General features: G+C 43.7%; 1 protein-coding gene across 3 annotated transcripts in view; it reads right to left on the minus strand.

The window, feature by feature from the left end:
• Positions 1 to 20,813, minus strand: part of TIMM44 (translocase of inner mitochondrial membrane 44) — a 57,442-nt gene that overhangs the window by 5,322 nt on the left and 31,307 nt on the right. Inside the window, exons 2-12 of one of the 3 annotated variants that reach the window (XM_075524589.1) lie at positions 18,924 to 18,946; positions 16,484 to 16,591; positions 15,792 to 15,962; positions 15,198 to 15,278; positions 12,407 to 12,556; positions 9,785 to 9,924; positions 9,206 to 9,291; positions 7,282 to 7,374; positions 6,807 to 6,931; positions 5,113 to 5,163; positions 3,010 to 3,099 (exon numbers count right to left, since the gene is read on the minus strand). In XM_075524589.1, coding sequence (XP_075380704.1) covers positions 3,010 to 3,099; positions 5,113 to 5,163; positions 6,807 to 6,931; positions 7,282 to 7,374; positions 9,206 to 9,291; positions 9,785 to 9,924; positions 12,407 to 12,556; positions 15,198 to 15,278; positions 15,792 to 15,962; positions 16,484 to 16,591; positions 18,924 to 18,946 — 1,118 coding nt within the window. Of the gene's footprint in view, positions 1 to 3,009; positions 3,100 to 5,112; positions 5,164 to 6,806; positions 6,932 to 7,281; positions 7,375 to 9,205; positions 9,292 to 9,784; positions 9,925 to 12,406; positions 12,557 to 15,197; positions 15,279 to 15,791; positions 15,963 to 16,483; positions 16,592 to 17,364; positions 17,410 to 18,011; positions 18,251 to 18,923; positions 18,947 to 20,813 lie in introns of those variants that run through there. The other 2 variants (XM_075524587.1, XM_075524588.1) reach the window with 2 other exon arrangements.

The raw sequence follows: 20,813 nt of genomic DNA on the forward strand, positions 1-20,813 counted from the left end.
AAAACATTCTATTTTATCACATAATAAAGAATGTATCACAAGAGAGAGTTACAAGACCGTGCCATAATTCACAAAGGCGCGCATATATATATATATATATATATATATATAAAAAATTTTTTTTTTACTCTCCCCTGAGGAAAACTCAGCACTACTGCAATGCTCCTTTGCTTAACCCGCGGGAATCAGTTCCCTAGCTCTGCAGTAACTCACACCATCCCAGTCCACGCTGCATTTCTGGAACTGGCCTGACTCATTCAGCAATGCATAACGCCTTACACCCAAGTATCAAAACCCAGATCTCCCAGCTCTTTGTCAGACCAATTTCCATGAAAGACATTTTATATGACACCACTTGGCATTGATAATTTGACAACATAAATTTGCATGTGGGTTTCGAGGAGGAGGAGGACCGTATCGCTGCCTAGGCTGTATCCCTTATAGGCACCAAGACTTCCATAATGGTATTGCTTTATTTTTTAGTACTATGATCCCAAAAAAACTCTATAATCAAGATAGTATTTATATCACTCCTCCCACACTAAGTTCAGAAACCCCGTTTCACAAGTCACATACTTACAACTATGTTTAGGCAGCAAATAAATAGTCCTAAGAAATATCAAGGATCCAAAATTCCATTAAATTTAAAGGCAGCAGTTGTCTAGTGAAGTAGAGAGTGCTTAAGCAAGTACCTGGAACATGAGTTCAGATGCTTATGTTTGAAAGACTTGATTTTAATTTTAATACTGCCAACTTTGCAGCACGTGAATTCCCTTAAATCTTCTAAATGGTTTTTTTTTCCAAACTCACTGAACTGTTTTTCTGGATGAGATCACTCAACATACTCCCATAAATCTCCTCTAGGGAAACACATTTAAAAATTTAAACACACAACACCCTTTATCCCCCTTTCTCACAATACAGACAGCATAAGAAGAACTGCACTCATTTATGTTCCATATCAATCATTTTCCAGCTAAGATGTAATTTTCTTGAGAAATTTCAGGCAAAAATACAGGCATCTAAAACACGTTAATAATGAAATGTCTTCCCAGCCACCACTCAGAATCCATGCACAGCTCTATATTAATTAGCACCTACAGAGGAAAAAGGTTATTTAGCATACAATGAAATCGGGTCTCCTAGACACTAACAACACAGAAAAACCTTTGATTTAAATAAGACGCTTAGAAAAAAGCAATCATGTTTATTACTTCCATAGCTTTAATTTTGTTAGATCACATTATTTATTGCTGAAGATAATCGAGAGAATTGCAGATGCCACAGAAATTTTTCTGCTCATTTGGCACACGCTTGCAGTTAATATCCAGAGTTACCAAAGAGGTAGGAATGGCTTCCTCTGAACCTAGATGGATGAGAGAAAATGAGAAGCCTATCAAGACCAAAAGGCAAAACAGTCCTAGGAGGAGGACCAGACATCAGCCTTTTGTGTTAGGAGATGCCCTGTAGATAATATTCTTGCTCCCTGTGAAGATATGTGGTCATTAATCAAGTCAGTTCCCGCTGTTCTTTTGTAGGGCTGCACAGGTCAAACTAAGTCTCTTGCTGGAGGGTGTTTGCTCAGATGTTTCTGGAGCTCTCCTGCACCCACTCCAGTTTTTTAATGATGCGGGCACAAAAAGAGGCTCCTGCACAGGGTTACAGACAGAGAAAAGTCACTGTCAGTAGTCCTCCCTTCAGCAAACCACCAACAGCATCAGATTTTGTTCTCTCGGTTTTCCATGATGGTTGCTAAATTCTTCCCGACTTCTTGTCTTGCAGGGGTGTGACCGCAAGTAAGAAACATCTGGCCAGCCAATACACCCAACATCTGGAACATCCCACTTTCTGAACAGCACCCTTTTATTGCCATGCTCCATTTCCATCTCTACCTGAAAGCTTCCAATCCTCTGCTTCCTTACCTTGGATCAGATCACCTCTGGGTTTAGACCCCTATTAAGTAGCTCTGTGTTCTCTGTTCCTCCAGGAATGACCCTGCAGTTGGCTTTACGGTAATTGTCTGAATGGATCCAGCGTATAATTTTATTGAGGATAATACTGCATAGCTGCAGTATATTGGACAAGTATACCATAATACTTGGTTCCAACAGAAGCATGTAGTGAATATCGCTGCCTTTGAGTTAGCACCTTTGATGACAGAGGCAAACAGCTGATCTGACTTCAGACTATTTCCAGGCGTGTTTTAAAGCACTGGTGTACAGCTGCCCTCTTCCCCTCCGCCCCTTGCACATTTCCTTTGAGGCAGAGCTGGTTATGGGATATGAAAGGTCTGACTAAAGGCGGTAATTTCTTTGAGATACCTTTGCCACTGAAGGAAAGAAAGATCTGAAAGAGAGCTTGGGGGCCAGTGACAGATGACACTAAAGACTTAATTAAATGAAAGTACTACTGTAGACTTACTGCTAATTAGAACAATAACACCACTGGCTCCTCAATAAAGGGGAAGGCGGAGAGCATTACAACTGTGCAGACATTTGGCCACAGTCCCCAGCTACCAACATGGCTCCTAAGGAGGCAACGGCTCCACTCACAGCCTAATTACCTCCCCACTCATCAAGAGCCATCCAGAGCAGTGGTTAAGTCTCTCCAACGGCCATTCCTGCACAGCACAACCTTGAGTCACAGAAGTACTGCGCATTATCACCCAGAGTAAGCACCAACAAAGCCCTTCATGAAAGCACTGGGTCAGTGCTATTTGCCTTTATTATTAGCCTTTCTCAATCTATATGCTGGCAATTAAGACCAAGGTGCCCCGACAGAGAGGAGACAAACCACAATGCTGTAACTTAGGCTTGATCACACAGTAGCAAATCTGTCCCATGAGCTCTCCCTTCCAGCAGCGATCTGTTCCTCTGTTAGCAGAAATGGCAAATACCAGAGTAGCACGAGGCAAAAAAATCAGCAGTCAGAGCAAAGACGAAAACCCCTCCTCAGGTCTTGAGTTTCTAATTCGTCCCCCAAGGCGAATATATAGGAAAGGACACTCACATCAATGTTGTCAATGTCAAGAATCCTGGAGTGGAACTGGAGACCCATGGCTTTGGCTTGCTGGATTGGATGAGCAAGCTGACTGTAAGTCTAAATGAAGCAACAAACTTATGTTACACGTTTGAATTTGTTCTGTCACAAAGAAAAAGCGATTTTCTGCTTAGAGAGAAACATCAAAAAAGATAAGAATAAAAGTCTTTTTTTTTGCAAATATGCTGAACACATATTTCTTGCAAGGTATCAAACAGCTACATCAAATGCTCTGGGCTTCACATAACCAAATTCTCACTAAAAATCCCATCGCCCCTGGACAGAACAGGAGATCCATCATTCACAACAGAGCATGTACACCGAGTGCACCTGATAGCCAAGGCACTTGCGATTCTGATTTGACAGCAGACAAGGAGAAACAGTCTGGGAACCAAGCTATTTTCCTAATACCCAGCCAGACCCTGGAGGCAGACCAGCATTTCCTGGCTCCTTTTAGGCACATGCACATATGCTTCATTATTTATGCATCGAGAACTGTTGTTGGGGATAGTGAATTTCTACTTGCTTCCAGCATTATCACCGTATTCTTGGCAGGTATAAACAAACAGGAGGCAGTCCCTACCTACCTCCCCACCGCGGAGCTTCTAACCTTCGTCACAAGCATTTAAATGCAAATATCCTACAGAAGTATACTGGCAAAGTCACTAGTGTGAAGTTGGAGTTACAGATCAGGGATTCTGAGGACAGCAGGCAGACACAGCTCTATGAGCCACAAACTATATCTAAGTCAGCGGGCTGGCAGCAACCTGCAGCTCGGTTGGTGTATCTGCCACTTAAATAAGTTTTTGCCTTACCGGTTTGTATTCCAACACTTTAGTGACCGGCATCACAAACTTAACACTTGTGGTACAATTCTGTTCAAGAGCCTTTATCTCCTGGATTCTCATTAATAGGACTCCCATTTCCCCCCTTGGCTTATTTTTAACAGATGATCCTTTACTTATGAGCTTAATTTATAACTACAACTAGCTTAGAGGGCTTGCTTTTTGTCTTATAAACTGCAGTGAATCTGCTACTTCCCTCTAGAGATGCGAGAGGAATTCTACGGTGTCATTTCAAAGGTTGCTTGAACCAATAAAGAACTTTGTTTACTTTCAGACTGCTTTAAATATCTTACTCTTACATACTGCAATATTGTTACAAAGATGTTAATCACAAAAAATTAAATACAAAAAATTGCCTCTTCCAGCGTGTGCATTTCTAGCCCTCTGGTGGTGGTGATCAGTAAGGAGCCTACAGTAAGGATCAGTAAGGAACACTCACTTTAAATAATGAAATTCTTTAGAAACAGAACAACTACGGCTCTGCATTGCCTACAACACAATTATTTTGGAGCAGAGTGAAGACCAGAATGAGTGTTCATCTATGTTGTCAGGAAAGGATCTGCTTTCATGAAGTTAAGTGGACAATAATACAATCACTGAATTGCAACCAATTCATATTCGCTGTTTCAAGAAGTAAATCCAACACTGCAAATCTATCCCAGTACAAAAACAAAACCAGGTTTTGTACAACAAAACAAAATTCAGTTTTCTGCAGTGAGATTACCCAGGCCACAGATTATCTATGCTGCGATGTCAGAAAAACTTCAGCCTGCCAGGATTATTTGCTGAGATACTGCAGTGGAGTTGTGTCTGTATAGTAGCTCCAGGGACAACTTGACTCTTTAAGCAGAAAGCATCACCTTTTTGGGTCATCTCAAATGTCTCTGCACCTTCTCACCCCTTATCTGGGATACAGGCTCTACTAAAGCCCATCCAAATCAAGAAGGGCAGTGCAGAACTGGAGTTAGTTAGACTAGTTTGAGCTTAGCTCTCTGTCTCTAAACAGCTCTCCTCTCATATCCAGACTATTCCAGAAGTCCAGCATGTACACTGGACTGCGTTAGTGTTTTATAGTATGAACATGTCAGATGGGGAAGCAGCTGAGCAAAGCAGGTAAGCAACGTCATAGATACAACAGTTGGATGGCTTGCAAGCAAAGAAAGCACGATACACCTACTTACAAGAGAGAATCATAACCTTTTCAGACTTTTTTAGTAGCTCTACTTACCGCTTCATAGCACCAATCTTTGAGGATATCAAGCTCTCCAGACATCATAGCCTAAAAGAGAAAATCAAATAAAATATGAACATTTTAAAACACCTCCTATATCAGAGAGTTGAAATTATCAGCACTTTGAGCAGCAAACTACTTTAAATCCTACATCTTGTGAAACCCTGAAGAAGGATAGGAGCTTCAAAGAGGAACAGCAGTAAGAACTTCTATAAACACACACGTACTGAGTCAGATGTACATAAACCTTTCGATAATTAAGATAAAAGCTATCTTAAACCTTCCTGTCCAAAAAGTCAGCAGAATGCACACCACCCAGAAATCCTGGGAGGGGGGATCTAACAGAGGCGGGGTACAAACCAGAAGCAGATCTACAGTTTTCAAGACTGTGAAAAATTCAGGGCGCAGGATAAACAGAAGAATCACGCTGCAACTCACGAAAAGGTTTATCTTTAAAACACCGTGTAATAAACACCTGGAATTCATAACAAGACAGATGCCGGGAATTTAGCAGATTTCAAAATAAAGCTAGTTGTATGTGGCAGGGTGTTTTTCAATATAATGCCTATAAATCTTCATACTTGATGGCATCTGTAAGCTGGCTGCCTACAGTTTGAAAAAACCTCTCCTTTGAAAAATTTATTCTCCAAGAGTCAAGAGCCCATTTTTTGCAGCTTGCTTTAGTGACACGGCACCGCTAGGAAAAGCAGATTCGCCGTGACAGGTCTGTCTTATTTCACTGTCGACATTATAGTTCCAGTCACAGATCTGATACACAAGTCAGTCACTACAAAGACAGCAGTGACAAAACCTAACTATGCATCAGTTTGAATGTTTGTATCTGTAAGCATCAAATTATTTTTTATTCATCCTATAATGCCACCTCATGACTAGGAGTATCATAAATATTTCTACATGCGTATTAGCATGTATCAGTTTGAGATACGGTCACTCACTGCACTGTTTTATAGGATGAGAAAATAACACTTCGCTCTCTCTTAGCATTTGTTTACCTCTTCAAGCCTCAGGTTTTCCAGTCTCATACAAATCTCTCAAAACAATTTCTGCTGTATTTCTTCAAATGCCCTACTTTCACTCTGTCTTTTCTGATACACTATTACAGTGAGAGGAACTATATCCATTTATACTTGAGGTCATATCCTTCATCAGTGCCATCCTGAGTGGTTTTATACTTTAATCTTTAAAAATATTAAGTTCCACATACTTCCTTGACTAGCACCAGAAATATTTTCACTGACTCATTTGTCATGACCTGGTCTTCTTCCCAAGCAGTTACAGATCACTTAGAATCAGTAGTACATAGTACATTCTTTCCCTTATCAGTATTTGGTATCGTCATTTGCCCAGTACTGTTCATTCACCTACTTCAGTTTGATCCCTCTGATGCTCGTATCATTTCTCATGGGAGAAGACGGTTAGTTGTCTTCCAGGCCAGAAAAAAAATGCGCTAGTCTACTCAATTATGAAATATGCTTTTAAACTAAATTGTTATGTGGGATCCACCTTCCTTTTCCCAAGGTTATCTCATGTTCTGTGCAAAGCCGGATGTTTGAGAAGCAAATACTGTCCCACCTTTTAATTTTAGCATCAGAAAACTAAAAGAAAAATCTTCCATGTTATAATAAAGGAAAAAAATAAAACAAATGCATCATACTCTACCCCCACCTTACCTCCAAGACATTGGGGATTATATCATACTCGCATTGCTTTAAAAACCGATCTTTGTCAAAGGATGGATCCACTTTGAGTATCTCTGTCAAAACCTCGGACATTTCTGTCTTCGAGAACAAGCCACCTAATAAAACAATTCAGTGAGACTGGTGGCACAACAACTGTCGCCAGAAAACAAGAGAAAGACCTTTGGTTATATACCAAAGGGAAGGAAGAGTCACCTGGGAACAACTGCAGACTTTAGGTTATGCTTGAGATTTATCCCGTACAAGCACTTGTCATCACACTGCACTTCTGATCCAGTAGCAGGTTGCTACACTGCATGATACTGGATAATGATCCATGCAAAATATTATAAAGCTCCAGAGTCCGTCCCAAAGATTAGTAACACATGGAGGACAACAGCACTAACAGTCACTAGGAACGGAGCTAAAAGGCTAGAGATGCACTTTCGCAGCAATGATGAAACATTACCTATTAAGTCAGTGACTTTGTCTGTGACAGCTCTGGAAGCTCGAATGAATGCATTATCACTTTCATCGTACTTCATTTTCATTTCAAAGAACCCTGAAAGGAGAGGAGACATGAGCAGCAGTGTCTTTCCACTACATTCCCAAATTAGGAAACAACATGCACTGGGTTGCAGATTAAATCTGCTAGTTCTCTTCTAAATCTCTTTGTTGATTAACAAGTTTCAATTTCAACAGTCACTTTCCTTCTCATCTTCCTGCAATGTTCTTAACTATCAATAACTGTCACTAGGAGAATGATGGTTTCTCTGACTTCAGCTGCCTGAAACTCTGGAGCTTCTATGCAGATTTTCAGGTAGAAAATACACGAGACTTGCTTACACCAGCACCAGTCTGCCTGCAGCCTTTGATTCAGTCTGCTACAAGGGGCAGCAGGATGTAGCAATGTGAAACCAACACCAGAAAGTTTAACCGGGCGGGGGAGAAATCAAGAATAGACCTTAAACCTTGCCAATTTTAAATAAAATAGCAAGACATCGGTAAGGATGCAGTTTTTAAGCAGCTCTGTGTATTTCTCAACCTTGATAAGAAAGCAAGCCAAGCACGTCACAAAACTACAGAAGGGGAAGGAGAACTCCTGCAAAGCAAAACCTCAAAGGCAGAAAGAAGGGCAGGGGGTGAAGCAGAAAAAAACCAAAAACCAAAAACCAAAAAGCCATTTAAGCAAGCAGGCATTGTTGCAACAAACTAAGGGCTCAAGCAACCCATTATTTGTCTCTGAACATCATCAGACAGACCAGAACTGCAGAAGGTAGTTGCGGGATAATGGGCCCTGCAGGGAAGCTTCTTCCCACCACGTCACTTAACAACTGGAATCCTGCCCTGAATCTTGGTGATTCCTTCCAAAACACACACAGTGTTCTTGGTACAGGTGCTACATAAAGGGAGAGCACCCACTGTAAAGCCTGGTGCAGCCACATCTGCAATGTTGCCTGAATTGCAGAACCACGGTCTTGGATGCATAAAATCTAGAGAACGCACAGAGCTCGTGCAGATGGCACAGGAGTGGAGGATGCTATGAGCATCTCTCCTTGGAAAGACTAACAAATGGGATGTAAAAACCCATTCTTGGATACCTCCCAAGGAGCTCCACTTTAAAAGAAGTTGGGAAGAAACACAATTCAAAGTTAATTTAATTATATGTTGCACTTTTACACAATCTTTTTGTTCCTTAACAAGTCATTTACCCTGCAGTACACTGGCAGCGATTATTTTGATTTGTTGAAAGATTCTGGTCTCAGGCTTCTTTACGCCTTTCAGAAACATTAAGTGTCTAGACAACTATCAAAAGTTATTGCCCACTGCAGTACAGATATTCAGTATTTTTAGGTTTTGCAATAAAAACAGAAAGGAGGCAGTGTCCCACACATTCCAGAGTTCTAAGCAGATGACAACAGAAACCAGCTCACTAAAGACAAGATATTTCCTTGTTATAAGCTCAAGGTCAGGAAGAAGAGACCTGCCTGCCCTCTCCCTGGTGACATGCATGTGTGCATGCCCTGGCCTCTTCCTAGTGCCAGAGTAGATCTGACTAGAAAAAAAAAATAGAAAAAAAGAACAGAGTTCAGTTCTCTTTAAGCAATGGTGAAAGCAGGTTTTGGTACCTACAGGGAGCAGAGACTGATCAAAAACAATGCCTGACTGGGGGAAGGGTCCAAACACAGATGGAGCAGCTTGGAAAAGCTGCAGTGTTGTCAACTACGCCTACCTCCCATTCACACCACCTCACAGCAACAGCTACAACAACAAAAAAATGGCTATGATTTGCATTATGTTGAGACTAGTTGCACAGATGGCATCAGATCCAACACAGCAAGAATCAGAACAGGGAAAATAATGTGCTACTCCTTTGTCTTTGGAACACTTACTATTGAAGACCACATTGTTGTCCTTGAAATCTTTCCACTGTTGATACCATTTTGAGTCCTTATGCAGCACCACACCCATGGCCTCCCTAGAAAGTGCAGAAGACATAGATGGGTACTTGCGAACAAGTGAGTGAGAATAAAAAGGAGGACATCCTGACGAATATCACTGCAGCATGCAGTATCACTGAGGCTGACACACCACATAAGAGATACACAACTTAGTGGAGCAAGGCAGTAGAGAAACCAAAAGAGCCCAGGCTTAGCCCTACCAAATGTAATTCAATAGCAAGATGTTAGAACTGAGAAAACACAACACGTGCGCAAGTCAAAATTTCAGGTCAGAACATTATGTACCCACTTTATAATTTTAAGTGCCCAGTTTCACTATCAGAAGATTCAATACCATCAACTTATGCTGGAAATTTGCTCTCAGACCTACCTGCTCTGTTAGGTCACGCCTCACCCCACAGCCTCACCTCAGCACTTGGATTTTAACCATCCCTGACCTGTAGTTAAGTTTTAAAGTTTTTATCGAATTATACACAGAAATATTCACCCTAAATTACATCCAATACGTACTCATTAGCTTCAAATATTCGCTCCTCTTTAATCCTCTCGCCTGAGAATTCTGTTCTTTTTCGTAGTCGCTCCGGACGTTTGTAAGGACCAGTCTGCCCTAAAACACTTTCATCTATTTCCTTCTTAACGGTTTCTACTCCCTGAAAGGAAAATATCCCTATTAGGTTGATTTACCATTCCCCCCACCCTTTCCCAGAAAATGAAAATTGCTTCTGCTGAAGAAAAAAAAAAAAAAAAGAAGAAAAAAAAAATATAAGACACCGCAGGTTATTCTCCTCTCTTACTCAGCAAATGCTTCTTTGCTGATGTCTATTGACAAACACACCAGTACCAAGGCCCTCTGCTTAAGAAGTTAACAGTCTAGGATGGCAAATGGATGGTTGTATTGAATCAACCTGAAGAAAAAAACCAATATACTAGAAGCTATGGACACAGTCAAACCTGACGGCTGATAAGGGGTAACCTCTACAGAGTTTAAATCGGAATAAGTCAAGCCAGAGGAAGGCAAGCATATCAGCCCCTAAGAGCAGCCAGCAGCTGCTGATAGAACGACAAGCCCCAGGTAGAAGGAAGAATGATTCCTAGTATCCAAAAGTAGGGGAAAAGAAAGACTTCAGGACACCAACAACTAACTGCAAAGCCACCTGAAAGATCAATAAAAGCCAGGTTCTGGGCCCATGCTTAAACAAACAGAAGTATTGCTTTCCCCAAAACAAAAAAGGAGCCTCACCTTTTACAGAATTCGACACACCTTCTAGCTGAGAAAATAGCTTCTGGTTTTGCCAGAGAAGAAATGTAAAAAAAAAAATGTCAGTAGTTCAGCTTATACTAAAGGAGAGACAGGAGAAATTCTCCCTCTTGGGTGAGGCTACATCAAGAAAAAGGACTTGACAAATCTGGGCTGGTATACATCTCATCAGCGAACAGCTACATCCTTAGTTCAGATTTGCCGAGAGGAAGCTGCATCCTACCGCAACCATTGTTGGGAATTTTCATACACTTCAATAGGGGTTGGGACTAAAAGGCATTTTTAGGGTTTCTCCCTCATCTTGGCTGCTCTACTTTTATCACTTAACTTTTGAGCAGTACTTTCTCTAATGATTGTACCTACAAAAGATCAGTTGCACAATAAGTACACTCTCCTATTACAACTAGATACATGCAGGCAAAAAGGGATTTTATATACACTCTACATACAGCTTTTTCCCAATCTGCATTTTTACTGAGGACGTGTAAGTTATGTAGCCCAAAGCACCACGGGGCTTTATGGGGGCTGTTATTTTTCGACTTTATTTTATGCAGGAATTTTCTGGAGAACACACCAAGTGTCCAACGCAGCTCTGCCAGCATAAGCCGTCCTCCCCTACTGAAAGTCAGTGTGACTCCTTCCTTAAGAAAGTTATGGCCTAGACGGAAGAGATGCCAGAGATCTGATACGAAGCAGAAACTGGAATTTAAGTGACTTTAAACATCAAGGATAAGCAAATAGAAAGCTCCAAAGCTCAGCCTGTTCCTACTGACTATAAAAGACCATCTGAGGGACCTGGCAGAGAACAGAACAAGACACAAGCCCCCGTGGATATCATCTAGCTCTAGATTATACAAATAAAATATCTCCTAAATACTGAAGCAATGGGGATCTCAAAATGAGACTACTACTACAATTTCTAAGATAAGGTATTTGGTTTTCTGAAGCATTAGACTGAATATTCTAAATTCTACATACATACTAAAAAGTATAGCAAAGCTACAAGAACTGCTCGCAGCCTATAAAAGGTCTGTGAATCAGTTAAATCTGACAATGAATCAAAAGGTTTATCCATTTACAGGGAAAACAAATCTTTAAGCCTCAAAAAATTTACCTTAAGGTCCTATAAAATCATTGCCTGCTTGTAAGGTCTGGCCTAGCAGCCTGCTTCATTGAAGGAACAAAGAGTTCTTAGATTAGGAGGCTTCTGGAGTAAGATTTCTGGAGTAAGGTTTCATTACAGAAAAAGAAAAAAAATAATAGTGTATAATGTGATCTGCAGCTATGGCTAGAAGTGACCTTTAGGAGATGATGTCTTATTAGAAACACAGAAAGAGGGGAACTGACACGACTGATGCGACTGGTACCGCGTCTGGCCTGGTACCTCCTTGTACAAGGGCTAAAGCCAATGCTTCAGAGGAGGCATGAGAAACCAGTCAAGGGGAACGCTTCTTTTTAGGCTAATTGCCAGCTGACTGGGTGACATCAAAACCTATCAGCACCTATATATTTTCTAGAAAAGGAGAGTTTTAAGCACGCCGGTTTGCCAGTCAGTAGTTTCCCAAGAGTACCACCAGTACCTGTCTACAGAAGACATTTCCTACCCTACTCCACAAGCACAGCAACCAATTTTTCCAGTAACACATTTTAGCAGCTCAGCTACTCAAGACTTAGCCTTTTCTAGGGTTGTGGAGTGAATGCTAGACCTGTAAAATACATCTCCTGAATTTATCAGCTTATTCCAATGGCTCACAAGGTCTTGCTATAAGAGTTTTGCATTTAATTTTATACTCAGCACAAACTCGCACATAACTTCCATGTTAATGAGCTCTGTCCACAGCACTGGGTCCTACAGAGGCACAGGACTTATGTACCTGAGAAATAGCTTTGAAGGCTGCTGTCTTGCCTAGTTTCTCCCCTCCTTTTGTCACTGACTCCGCAGACTGCTTTGCTGTTTTTGCTGCTTCTTCCACACCTTCCTTTATCTTTCGGCCAATATCACTCTTACTTACTTCATCCAAACTCTGCAGCAAAACAAAACAGGAAAGAAAAGGTCATTTCAGGTGAAACAGGTGAAAACTTCTTTTGAGTAACTCTTCTTTGTGAATGCTAAAGACCTCCTAATGCACACACGACAAGACTAACCAAACCTAAGGTGAATGAACACGCAGTTACATGTCACAGGGGAGACTTACCAGGACACCATGGCTTGGCACTGCAGCATTAGCCAACACCTCTGTGCAGAACAATGATTTTGGCTACTCAGGGCATCATACGCATTTGTAACAGCTGCTACCCATAGATTTAAAAAAAAATGTATTTTTCTTGACATCAAAGAGCAGGACCAATGATGCCAGAGTTAAAATACCCTAGCCCTTTCCTTTGAAACAATCAGGTACTTCTTGCTCCTTAAGAGGAGGTATAAAAGTGGTTGAGATAGCTCTCTGCTATGCAACTCTTCCTGCAAAATTAGGAAACACTCTTCTCAATCCAACATCTTCATATTCATCACTCTGGCTGTGTTTACAGAGCCAGGGTCTCATATGCAAGAGGTAAAAAGGACTCTGCCAGTAGCTGGTCACCCTTTCATTCTGCACAGGCACAGACCAGATCCTCGAGGATCTCAGAAATCTCACTGGCAGCAGGCAACCAATCCTGGATGGGTCACAAGCTACAGCCTCAGAGGAAGAGAAATGACAGGATAACAGTACCAAATGCTTTTCCCTGGTTTTCAGTGGGATTTGGCTAATAAAGATGCTTACAGCACCCTCAACAGTACTGAAAAGACAATGGTTATGTCCACATCAGCAAAGAGCATTACATCCAGCTCGTAACTGCATATGCCGTTAAGCTGCTACACCAAAGCTCATTTAGACAGAACGAGAGTGAAGGAGCACAGCAGAGAGAGGGACCGGCTCCACTCAAACTTCACATTGCACAGAGTTTAAGACCAGCGTTTGGCTGGCTGTTTCCCAGCGGGGATCCTGCACCTGACTGCAAGCGTTGGGAACAACCACACCAGCTTTGGTCTTAAACCACTGCTGAAAGCACGTAAGTTCACTCTGCTCCGGAGCAGCCTAGCTACTAGCATGAACTCCATACACCTCGGCTGACATATAAGGAACAGCCTCCTAAAGTACCTCTCAGCTGTCACTTACTGCAGGAAATCTTGTACCCCCTTTAAGAGAAAGGGCCATAAGTTTTTAGTCACTGCTGGTTGCAATTTAATTGTTCTAATCAGTAGGAGGGAAAAACACAACTCAGGCGCCTGGGAGTAACTGTCAGGGTGGCAGACACTGCAACAACAGCCCTTCTCCAACTCTTCTAGCTCAGTGCCACCTCCTGGGTACTGACAGGTCTACAGCAGAAGGAAGGCTAACGATAAACCTAACAGCAGGTCTTACAGCCAGCTGACTAGCAGGCACTTTGGCCACAGAGGAGTGAGTAGGACCAGCAGTGTCCTCTCCCGCATCTGCTCTTTCCTCCTTCTCCTCGTGGCAGCCCTGGAGACTCAGAGCAGTTGGTGCAGTCTGAGCACGCAGGAAGCGCGCAGGGTTACCGGAGCAGCAGGCCCTGTCCTGTGAGTCATTCCCTGTCTCTTCTGGAAGCGACAGGAGGAGATGCTGAACGGATGTGGACTCACTGTCTTCACAATGGTGCCCATGCTGAGAAGGGGGCAGAAAAGAGGGAATAAGGAATAAAAGGTCTTGCACCCCACTGAGGACTGCCCAAATAGCCCAGTTTTGTACCAGCTGAATTCACAGATACCATATAACACTGCAGATCAGCTTCTACAGGTGCCACATGCACCTGATTTCTTCCATATTTAAAATACTATCAGGAAGACTCCTCAGAAATTTACTCCAGAGATAAAAGTCAAAGCATACTAAACACTCAAATACATCTGCTGCCTGGATGAACTCAGACAAGAAATGACAAGCTGAAGTGCTTAGTCCCAGTCTAAGAAATAACTTCAATTCAATTGCTTAAAAGCAGATCTACATAGATACAGTGATCTTTAAAGTCTGAGCCTAGAATGGAAGACGCTCATACCTGTTAGGTATGAACGATGCCGACTCCTCCAGGCATTTTGTTATTCCCAAGACACACAGAGCCATGGGATCACTTACAGCACGCTCACTTAGAGGAGAGCACTTCAACTACACCACCAGCACTTCTACTTACAACACCTGGAGGCTCTGATGTTGCAAGTCTTTTTCAACATGCAGTAAGAAGCCCGAAGCCCTATCACATTAGTAGCAAAAAGCATCAGTGTGAAGAGCACCACATCTCCTAAACGACTTTCCAGGGTGATCTTCCAGCATTGCTCTAACTGCCCTCCAGTGGAAGAACCACCTTGAGGCTTTTTTTACTGCTAGACAATGCAGAACCATAAGGACCGCCTCAAGTCTCCAAATCTGAGAGGAATCACCAGACAGTGCCTGTCCTCTGACCATACGCTAACCGAGTAAGAAACCTACATATGCTATTGCTGCAATTTTGTTAACGACTCTGGCCTTAAAGCTTCAGAATAGCAATCACCTTTGGAATAGCAACCACCCTTCATCAAGAAAAAAGAAAGGGTGATAATTCAAACGCACGCAAAACACATAACTTTCGAGCAGAACCGCCTTAGGGAAAGGTTCTTCCATAGCTGCATTTTACCTCTTTAACTGTACCAGTTATTTCTTCAAGTTTCTTTTTAATCACTTCTGAGGTCTTCACTGTTTCAGATTCAATGGTTTTCTATGGAAAAAAAAAAATGCTGCATGTAACTATGAGGACAGAAAATACTCAAAAACAGTTTAGCACATAGCACACCCCATTAACACTGTAATTGAGGGCAAAAAGAGCTACATCTTAGGGAGCACACTACGTGAGCAACCAGCGTCAGCAGTTCATTTTTGCAAGTAATGCTGTTTATAGTTCTTCAAGGAATGCAAAAGAATGCAAAAATTTAACATTGGCAGTATTTAAATATTGCCAATGTTAAATTTAATGCCTCATTATTTCATCTGTTCATTATTTGGGAAATCCAGTGAAGGGTCTGCGGGCAAGATTTTCCACTAAAACAAAAACAAAACACTCTAAGGCATCCATTTACCAGTCAGTATTTCCAGCCAAGCAGAACTTCTCATAAAAATAGGCACGCTGAACTAAACAGTTCATTTGCAGAAAGATTCAAATTTACATTCAGAACAGTAATAGCTCAGTGGCTGGGCAATGAAAACATCAAAGGAATTAATGAGGAAGACTTACATATTTCCTCCTTGCTTCTCGAAGTGCATCAGATTCTTCTAGCTTTTTAGCTTCATCACGGAACTTTTTAATACTTTCCTTCATCTCCTTGTTTTTTGCTAATTCCTGTTTGATGTTCTCCACAAAACCTGATATAAAACCCTTTCTTCCTCCAGAAGAGTAGCATCTAGACTAAAGAAAATCACTGCATGTTGTAGAATCCAAAGAGACATTAATTTAAAACAAAGCCAGCAGGTAAATTTACTTAAGCCAAGCACCGGGTCACTTCTAAGTATTAAATGTTGCAGAAAACATACAGCTACCTTGAAAAAGCAGCAGCTTACCCTCAAAACAGCCAGATGTCCAACACATTTCTAATGCCCTGTGAAGTACATCTACATAGCCATTAAAAAAGCCACTTCTCCAGAGGAAGATTAACTCCAGAGGTTAGTTCAGGCTTAAACAATTGTGCTGGTTTTCGGGCTAAACCACGACAATTTGGTAAATGAAGTTACCAGAGGACTACTCCTGAACTCTGTCACCTGGACGCAGTTGCTACAAAATTCCTTGAGTTTATCAGATATATCTTAAAAAGTGGAAACTTTCAACCTAGAACTGGTGCTTCTCAGAAACATATCCACACCTAGTAGATCAATACTCTAATGGGAAACCACTTTCAGCCTGAAATAAAAAAAATTCAGCTGTTAACCAACCTGATGGATCTCTAAAACAGGCCTGCTCATTCTATACACTGTACCCCTGTGGACTGCAGGAACCGGGTATCTTCTGGATATAAGCCATATGCCACTGATGAGACATTTCTGCAACAGAAACAGAAGATCAGGTTAGTGCACAATACAAGACGGCAGCAGTCTTAAAGAGCCAAGGAAAAAAGGAAAGAATACTGCCAATTCACTGGTCTTTTGGGAACACATCCTACGTGTTGCCAAGAAACATTAGAGGCTGGTTTGCTAAGAGTCATCCTTATAAAAACTCTGTGACGTGTTTGAGCAGCCTATCCACTTACAAGTTTATTTTGATAAAACCAAAGTTGCAGTCCAAAACGGGGCAATACGCTTTTCACAAGCACTTGAGAAAACATACGTGCTTCACAGAACCCTGATTTTATCAAACCGGCGATGCACAAGTAAATCCATCCTTGAGTTGAAACATCTGTTAGTGATGAGAAGCATATCATTTTTTCTAGGGAAACTGGCTCCAAACATAACTTTCTCCCAACTGTGGAGGAAACCCAGGACCCCTCTGTATATACTTGTGCTGCCTGAAGTCAGAGACAAACCCCTTTTGCCTCAGGTCACAGAACAGAAAAGATACACTAGATCACAGAATGATCACTGAGAAATTCTGCTGCACCTTGCTGAGATCAAAATTCTTGCACCACACGGCTACTCCTTCAGTCCATCATCCTATACTGAAAGCAGACTATGCAGAGCTCGTACATTCTTGCCTTTACTCCCTTAAAATGGTCCTTCAGCACTGACCTAGCTCCTCTTCCCCACGTTCTGGGAGAATCTATTTGGCCTATCCTTGGTCTCCAGCCAGGCAAAAGCTGCACCTTTTACCTCAAACTAACCTCCTGTTCTTGATGGGCCTGTGTTACCATATCACGCAACCCAAACTCTTCCTCTGCAAGACCATCTCTCAAACTGCTCGCCCTAAAAAATAAAAAAACCCCACAAAACAAAACATGGACAAATCAAATGCGCTTTGCCATTCAAAAGACTTTGGAAAATGATTTGTAAGCTGAGAATACTGGATTCTGTGTCCAAGCTAACAATAACATGTCCACCTCTTTATCAGGCTCCTAGATGTTGAAAAGGCCTTGGAAAGAGCCGCACTGTCCGGTCCCGTGGCTTCAGTGACGGCACTGCCAAACACCACAAGCTAAACCCAGACTTGACTTCCGAGAAGAAGTAACGGTGTAATTGCCCCACATGTCCTGCTGGCCCAAAGACACGTGTTACATTAACTCGCTGGTCACATCTTTTAAATTCAGCTCCCTCTCATTTATTGCCTCTGTAGTTATACCTTGTACTATAATACTCCTCCCTCTTATTTATACCTCTGTAGTTGTAAGTTGGATTGCTGAACTTTAAAGTGTCAAGTTTATATCAAGGAAGGAAATGCTCTCCATAGCCTATCTCTGAACCCTGCTGCCAAAGTCATCACTGAGGCCAGGCTTTGTAGCAAGCAAGAATAAGCTAGATATTATACGCATACCTTAAAAATCTGTATTAACTGTAAGAACAGCATTAAAACTTGGGGCAGACTGCCTGCTGGATTTAACTGATTGCAGTTCTTGACTGAAAGGCACATTTCTTCCATGCTACTGAGCAGAAATGCTTAATCCCATGTTTAACTTTGGGCACAAAAGAAGAGCAACCACCGTCAGAGCCTGTCACACTACAAAGTGGCTTTTAAAGCCAGAATCTTTGCATTCAGTTCGGGCATCCGTTCACCTGCTCAACACAGGCGAAAAACTCATGTTTAAATGTAAACCTTGCAAGACGCCATCAGCGGAGCAGCTCAGCATCACAGACAGCTCTGTGAAGACTCTCTGGAAGCTCCAGGACCGATCTGGGCTAAACTGGCCTGGGCTGTCCCTGGCTGAGCTTGACGGCAGTGCAAGCAGGGACACCGAAGCGGGCAGAGGAGCCAGCGCCTGGTTCCGCCTGCCGCCAGGCGCCCTCACTACGGGCCTGACAGCGCCCAGGACACGGCCTGAGCCGGGCCAAGGCGGGCAGGTCCCTCCGCGGTGCCCTCACCTCAGCGGCCCCGGTACCTCGGCAGCCCCGGTACCTCAGCGGCCCCGGCGCGGCCGGGCAGGGGGTGAGAACGGAGGGGAGAGGAGGGAGCCGGCACTGGGCCACCTCTCCGGGCGGCACCCGCCATCCCGGCCCAGAGCACCGAGCGCTCTCCGTGCCGGCCGGCACCGCCAAGGCGCTCAGCCCCGGCGCTCCCCCTCACGGCATCCCCAGCTCCGGGCCGCGCCTCACAGTGCGGCGGGCGCGGCCCGCCGTTGTCTCCCGCCACCCCACCACAGTCCCACGGCGCCTCTGCGGCCCGTGGAGCCGGCCCGGCCCGGCCCTCAGCCGAGGGCAGCGGCTCCCCCGGCCGCCGCCCCGCGCTCACCCGGCAGCCCCCGGCCCCCGCCGCCGCCGCCATCTTCCGAGCCCAGCGTGTGACCTTCGCGCGGCGCCGCGCAGTGACGTCACTCCCGCGCGCCGCCCGGGGCCACGTGGCCGAGGCGGGAGCGGGCCCGGGCCTGGGCCTGGGCCGGCCCCGGGGAGCGGAGGGCCCGGCCGGGGCGAGGGCGGCGGGAGGTTGACCCCCGCCAGGCAGCGCCGGGCCGGCACCGCCGAGCCCGCTCCAGGGCTGCTCCGACGGCCCGTAAGGCGGCTGCGCGGCCCCGGCCTGCGGGCAAGGCTCCCTGCAAGGAAACGCCGGCAAGGTTTTAACTAACGTGTGTATTGCGAAGCAAAACGCAGTAGGGTTGGGGTGTTTTCTCCAAAGTACAAAACACCAAGTGAAGTATCTGCTGCTCCTCCAGCACAGCAGCGTCCCCCCTCTCTCCCGGCAGCCAGAGCTGCAGCGAACGCGCCCGCGCAAACACAGCTCATCGCCGCGTTTTCTGCGATAGCGAGGCTGGTTTGGGGTTCCTACACTTCCCCGCTTCAGTGTACCTTTCATCAGCACAGCTGTGCAAAAAGAAACTTCATTCATGAACTGTAATATAAAAAAAACGGGTGAACTACAACCGAGTTTAATTCAGTTTCATCGCCTAAGGCCTGCTTTCAGTGTAACTGCAGGTAAAAGGCGAGAGAAGGGGGTGGTGGAAAGGGCAGGAACCTCTTAAGCGAGATTTTCTTGATTGAGAAAGCAGAGGTGAAATGAAAACTCACTTTGAAGCATGCAGAAGGCATTCTTGAGAGCATGTTATCTTGAAGCTTATGGGGAGGAGGCTGGAGGGGAGAAAGGGTTAAGAGACCGAGATCAAGTTGGGACACTTTTTTTCCTGTGTAGTAGCTCTAAAAATTGCTAGAACCCCTCATTCAAGCTGGTTTTCCACATTTAGGATTTCCGACACCGCTCTGGCTCTTGCGGCACCAGGTGGTAGTACCATAAAGCAGAGTACAGACTCCATCAGAAGACAAGTATTAGCTTAATAATTACAGCTGATGACACTCCAAACAGCCTTCTGCTGGGATACAGCTTGGACAACAGCTTCATGCACCAAAGCCCGTGGGTGAAGTTCTAGAGCAGCGGTCCTCCTGCTTCACTTGCTCAGTATCAATGCCATCGATGTGGTATTGATAGATCTCGATGAGAGAGACCAGCGAGAGGCAGCCTGCCTGAGGTCCTGCCCACAGAACCAAACCCGCGATGAGAACGTCCTTTCGCTTCCCATTACTGTAAGAAGAGTCTAATTTTGGAGGCCACACAGCTCTCAAACTGAGCTAAGGGCAAGAAATCCTGTCTTTGGCATAAAGCTTCAGCTCTCCTGCCGCAAGAATTCCCACTCAAAAATAATCACTTTCAATTTGTGTTATTAAAATGGTATTTCTTGCAGGAGAAGGTGAAATAGCCCACCTTCTGTCTTTCACCTGCACCTCGCCCCTGACCGGAACCAATACACCTGTGTGCATGGCCCCACTGAAATGCTCCACATTAGAGGGGAAAAAAAAAAGCACAAGGTTTTAAAATCTATTTTCAGTTCAGGCCTTCAGAATGGCACTGACACAACTGAAGGTAGAGGATATTTTATTTTATTTTGTTTTTTAAAATCAGCATTGCCACTGGAGAAAAATTAAGCTACCAGCCTTCTGCTAAGAGTGGTCATCCATTAGGTCTGAATACAGGAAAGGGAAGTTCCCCTGTACCCCCAAGACATTCACACACTAACGTGAAGGCGCAAATGCATCATTTTAAAGACCGATTCATACCGTCATAAACTGACAACCAAGAGGAACATTCTTGCTCGACACTTCACAGGAGAACACAAATTCTAGTTTACTGAGCGCG

Source organism: Mycteria americana, chromosome 24 (genome assembly GCF_035582795.1).
Source record: "Mycteria americana isolate JAX WOST 10 ecotype Jacksonville Zoo and Gardens chromosome 24, USCA_MyAme_1.0, whole genome shotgun sequence".
Lineage (NCBI taxonomy): Eukaryota > Metazoa > Chordata > Aves > Ciconiiformes > Ciconiidae > Mycteria > Mycteria americana.